At 30.1% G+C, this 6,001-nt stretch overlaps 1 protein-coding gene across 2 annotated transcripts; it reads left to right on the forward strand.

The window, feature by feature from the left end:
* Positions 1-2,086: 2,086 nt before the first annotated feature.
* LOC117232822 (leucine-rich melanocyte differentiation-associated protein-like) lies at positions 2,087-4,688 on the forward strand. Of its 2 annotated transcripts, none has more exons than XM_033492508.1 (5): positions 2,087-2,237; positions 3,241-3,501; positions 3,624-3,884; positions 4,012-4,226; positions 4,350-4,685. In XM_033492508.1, the coding sequence occupies exons 2-5, from the start codon at positions 3,302-3,304 to the stop codon at positions 4,406-4,408; spliced, it is 735 nt and encodes a 244-aa protein (XP_033348399.1). In that variant the 5' UTR covers positions 2,087-2,237; positions 3,241-3,301; the 3' UTR covers positions 4,409-4,685. The 2 variants fall into 2 exon arrangements, with proteins under 2 accessions (XP_033348399.1, XP_033348398.1); XM_033492507.1 differs by lacking the exon at positions 2,087-2,237 and adding an exon at positions 2,331-2,755 and having other exon boundaries at positions 4,350-4,688.
* The last annotated feature ends 1,313 nt before the right edge of the window (positions 4,689-6,001 follow it).

The following is a 6,001-nucleotide window of genomic DNA, read 5'->3' on the forward strand; positions in this document are numbered from 1 at the left end:
CATGCTTTAACTACAAATTTAATATTTTCATATTTTCTATCTGAATTAACAGTTCGTCGGAACCTTTCATTTAAGCGAAATTGTGAAAATAAAGAAAAAACATGAACGTGTATATGAATACGATCGTGAGACGTTTAGTTACATCTTTGAAAACTTTCTTGTGCTTGAAAGTATTGAACAGCAACGTTGTTCCGCGACTTAATATAGTCTGTCATGTAACTCTGAATGTACAATAAAAGAAAGTTGAAAACGATAACACGGCAATTGATTTCCTCGATTTTCAATCAACACGAAATACATACAATGAATAACATATTATTAAACCTTATCGTTATTCGTGTTAGTTATTAATGCAAAATAATTAATTTTTTTTCTTGGAATATTTAAAATATATACGTAAAATTTCTTATAAATGAAGCTATAATTGATAATTTTTCATGACAAAATAAACAGAATGCAAACCACATTTTTTTTTCAAAATTTCAAGAAGGAAAAAGGCAACAAATGGGGCAAAAACGATAAACAATATAAAAGAACGAAGATACGTCGCATAATTTGCATCGAATGTGTTAATGACTCGTCTGACACTTTATCAACAAGTGCACAAACACGCCTTAAAGCCGGTTCACTTGAAGATGAAGATTGCAATAAAAATCAAAGAAAAAAAGACAGAAATGTAGCAGATTTTACCGCCAATAATCATCTTCTGTTTATTATGCCATTAGTTAAAACCAGATCCCGATACATGGCATTACAATAAACATTATTGTTATTGAAACGCTATTTGTTATAGACTATCGTACTAAGAATGAGTCGAGACGTTGCAAGAAGGTGCAAATTGCCTCGTAGGTGATTTACATTGTACGGGGGAGTGGTGTTACAGGAGCGACAGAACGAGTGTTCTATTCGTATGCGTATCGCTGCAAAATTTTCAAATACTCGTCATAAATTTCACCGTAGAAGGCATGACGGTGTTGTAAAATTCGCTTTGGCGCTTGCTTTCATTATCAGTCACTGCCCGTTGAAAATACGCGTGCAAATACACGCGTCGAAGTGTTGTGAACATATAGAGTCGGGCATAATCTGTTACAGGCAACCGCACTATACACGACGATAAATCCTGACCTATTGTTTAATAAAGCGATTGTTCTAACGAAAGAGAATAATCGACGAAAAAAGACAAAAGCCGTCGCTAAATTTTTTGTCACGAATTTTATTAGACAAACGATAATTATGACAGCCGATTATCGCCAACACGTGTGATACTGTTGTTCGACATATAGCTTATATGTAGATATTAATGGTGTTACTGACTGTCTGTGAAACGTGTCGATAACGATACCAGCAATGTTATGTAAAAACTAAATGCACATTAGCTCTTTAAATAAACATGTATATGGACTTTAATTCTATAATGAATTATTATTCCCATTACGTCTTGTTTGTATTTCGTTAGCATAATCTCCCTGGTGTAATATAATATTGTGGTTGTGGTAGATCTTTGTGATGTAAGATACATCTTTCTGGCGTGAGAGAAAGATGGCTTTACATATATAAATTTGTTTAATACATTAATACAAAGGGATTATAGTATTATTTGCCGTAATATACAGGTAAAATAGATATAAAGGTTAAGGTGCGTGTGTGTAGATGGTAGAACTTAGCAGAAGTATTATTTTTCTCGAATTAGATTTGAAAACGCTGACACGCGATTAAATAATATAAACGAATGTCGTAATTTTTATACTACGAATAAAAATATGAAAATTCTAACTACAAATCTACCACAGCCATAGCATTCTAATTTAAGATCATGGTCTTAGATCATTAAATATCTTACAAACGTTACTTTATTTTCATCCTTACCTTACTGAAGAAATTAATGAATCGATGGAAAATATAAAAATTTAAACTTTAGATCGATCATTTTTATATAATACGCATTCTACGAATGTCATCTCACTTTCTGCTTTAAACAGCAATAATATACTTGTTTCAGCTCGTTCCAATAAAAAAAATAATGGTACATGACGCACGATTACCGCCAAACTGAAAAATACAGAATGATAAAACGATTAATCGATGTCATAAGACGTTTCGTTCGATTCTCAACCATGTTAACAGTTTACAAGCATTCGAAATGGTAACGCAGCACCATCTCACTACAATACAGTGTTTGAAGTTTCATAATCTCATTCGGTGGGAAGATTTGAAAACGAGATATGCAGGAAAATTCGGTAAGTCCTTCGTATTATATATTTTTACTTGTTCATCTTGGCTAATGATTAACATTTCACTTATGCTGTTAATACATTACCTAGCATTTTAAACATTACGTAATGTTCTATTTCTAACCTCAATGTTTCCCGTTTCGGTTCGAACCACTCACAATACAGATAGTATTTTAATTGCGAATCGGTTTCGCTCATATCTTATCGTTAACTGCCATCAGATAAATGATAAATTTTATGTACTATCTTCGCGGATGAGAGCTCAGTATCATTCAAACTGCAGGAAGACTCACTATGGTTGACCTAATCACTACATGCATTGCATATTACACTGAAGCCTTACAGCCTTACATGATCTTCTATTTACGCAATATTATCTTTCAATGCAAGCTGTAGCTTTAACCAATGTTAGGGTGAATAGTATAGGTAAATGTAGTGAGTGAAAAGTGTATTGCATGATCCTAACGCGTTGATTGTTCGTTTGAAGTTACTGCCCTGTATTGTGATACAAGTCGAGGCATAATGTAAGTATTATGATTAAGTGTGTTTTCGTGAGACTTTTTATCAGTAACTTATTAATCATTCCAAGATGTCCATTGAGAATTTATATACTTGTAAATTTTCTAAGATGGATACATTCATATAGGTTTCTTAGTATTAACGAATGAGAAGATTATCAAAATTGTGTATGTGTAATCTAACTTTTAGGAATTTCATATTTCATAATCTAACGCATCTGTGTTCAAAGAAGTGTATACTGAAAAGGGGAAAAAAATAAGCTGCCTGAAATAAAATGTTCACAGTGTTACTATTTTTACTAATGTTAATAATCAATATTTTTGTAGTTTAATGTTAACTTTTAGTCATACATATACTAATATATAATTTTCAAATATAAGTTGTATACATTTTATATCAGAGAATATCTTTACATTTTTTTTTCCTTAGTTTTTCTCTGAATCAGAGAATATTGGATGTTATTGCATTAAATAGAATAACCTCTTTGCAGGTTGGATTACACTAATGAGTTAGAATTGCAAAAAGAAGCAGACGAAGTGGAACAACTTGCTATGACTTCCTTAGGAAGGCTAATATTTGTAGATTTACATTGTAGACATTCAAACTCTTTATCTTCAGATAAACCATCTGTAGATGTTGTTGATTCCTTATCACTTGCTTTTGAAAACCTTTTTTATATGCCATTTGACATTATTGAAAATTATAGTAATACTCTCCATACACTGGATATTAGTCATAATAAGTTTAGTAGGTATGTATTATTTGACATATTTATGCGTGTAATACAATTGTACATGCATAAATTAATGTTTAAGTTTAAGTGATCAAAAGCCATACAATCAAATGAGATTTCTTTTCCTGTTACACTTTTAGAAATTTACAATTTTTGGCAGAATTTGAAAATTTAACATCTTTAAACCTAGACCATAATAACATAGATGATCACACAGTTTTTCCACATATGCCAAAACTTCAGCTTCTGTGGTTAAATCATAATAATATAGAAGAATTGTACCCATTTGTTAAGAATCTCTATGAGAGTCTACCCAACCTCAGATATTTGTGCCTTATGGGAAACAAGGCAGCACCAAGTTATTTAAATGGTGGTACCTTTTATGACTATCTTCAGTACAGGTATGAACATAAAAAGCAATTAGAAATATATCAACTGCTTTAATAATAACATAAATAATAATCACATACGTTGAATATATGCTGATTACATATACTTTACTGTTATAAATATTTTTATAAAAAAAAGGTTATACGTCATATCTTGGTTCCCTCATTTGGTACATCTGGATGATAGAGCTGTGACTCCAGAACAACGACAGGAGGCAAAAAGGCTTTTCAAGCGACCACTGTTAGAGAATCTAACTGAAAATGCTCCTCTTCCAGAATGTATTAAACATCTACACAACAAAATTGCAAATATATTTTCAAAACCTACACTGCCTTATAAGTTGAAACCAAGAGGTACAAACTTTGTTGTTTAAGACAGTATTATCTTAGTAATATGGTCTTGCTTGAAAGCTGTTCATTTAGTCACAGTAAAAAATATTTGTGGGAAGGTAGATATACATTTTTTATTTTACATAGGAACACATACACAGAAGCAACATAGGGCAGTAACAAAACAAGTGTATTGTATAATTTAATACAGTATAGAAGAAATTGCGTACATATATTAATCTTTTTCATGCTTGGATCTAATTAATACGATTGGCTTGTTTACATAGAAAAAAATAATTTTACAATGCATACGAACTCAACAAGGATGTATTTAATTATACAATAATTGTTATTAATTAATAGAACTGAACTACTATTCAGGAACTACATACGTTTAATTTTGCAATAACTTTTTGTAAATGTTATGTTACGTACTTATATAACGCATATACTTGTATTTTTTCAGAAATATTTTATACCAATGTCTATAATAAATAAAAATAAAAGTCTTCATTACGAAACTATATACAGCCTGTTTTTAATCAATAGCTTTCTATTTATCCCAATCGTTTGTTTTTCAAAATAATTTTTAGAACATTTTAACAATTTAACTTGTTTATTATTTAATGTTTTTGTATAATTCATATTTTGTTTTCTTCATTTTTTAGCCCTTCTTGTTGAATCTTTATTCAATCAGATACGTTTAAATATATGAATATCATGAACTTAAACAATTCTGTTCCTTTTGTTATATACATTTTCCAATGATTACATTTGAAGGAACTAATGTTCTAAAATTTATTTATTAAAATATCCATGAGACGTTCCTGTGTCCATTCCATATACAAGTATTCGAAGATTATATATTAACCATAAAACGCCTCAAATTTCTGATACAGATTTACGGTACACCGTATTTCATAATATCACATAATATAATTAATGTTATGATTAAATATGTGAAAAAAATAATATCATCAAATATTCTATTTTTCAGACGACGCATTTTGATTAAAGTTTCAATTTCACGAAGCTTCTTCTATGACGGAAGATTTTACCGATTTGTGATATAATTTTTAATTAATTTCGTTATCTGTGAAATAATTTGTAAGCGACGATGCCGATCTATATTTAACGTCCTCATTATATGTGATGAATAATCGAAACAATGTATATGTATGCGCATGTAATTAGTAATAATTAATAATAGGAAGTAGAAAGATAATAGGAATTTGCTAATGAATTTCGACGATTTTAAATACTATCTGTATTTAATTTTGCATGAAATCTTGCACATTCGATATGACGTATATCTCGATAAGAATTTTGTTCCAAAACTTTTTGATTGTGAACCCTTTGAGTGCGATCGTTTCGAGATTAATTCGATATTCGCTCCTTAATAGGAAACGCTGCTCAGACGGTCGTAAACATGTGTAAGATAAGAAAGTTTATTGAACGTGTTGGGATAAGTCGTAAATTCCATTTTACGCCAGAATATATTGCAAATAAACGGTGACTTGATAAAGCATACAGTAATATCATGTGGCAAATTAAAGCATTGTAACTTCAATAAATCACGACAAAATGTTTCTCTTCTTTCATTACGATGACTTTACGAGTCAAATATAAGCATCGTTCAATTTTCTAAATTGTTTCTTTTCTAACAGTCTATGACATTATAATAAAAATCTACTCGATATACATAATTTACGATGTACATATTATCTCCACATTCGTTTTATTATAAATACACTAATAATAAGACAATTATGAAAATCGTAACATTATACGTTACAAAA

The sequence above is a fragment of the Bombus vosnesenskii genome, unplaced genomic scaffold, assembly GCF_011952255.1.
Source record: "Bombus vosnesenskii isolate JDL3184/JDL3185 unplaced genomic scaffold, Bvos_JDL3184-5_v1.1 scf7180000013293, whole genome shotgun sequence".
NCBI classification, from domain to species: domain Eukaryota; kingdom Metazoa; phylum Arthropoda; class Insecta; order Hymenoptera; family Apidae; genus Bombus; species Bombus vosnesenskii.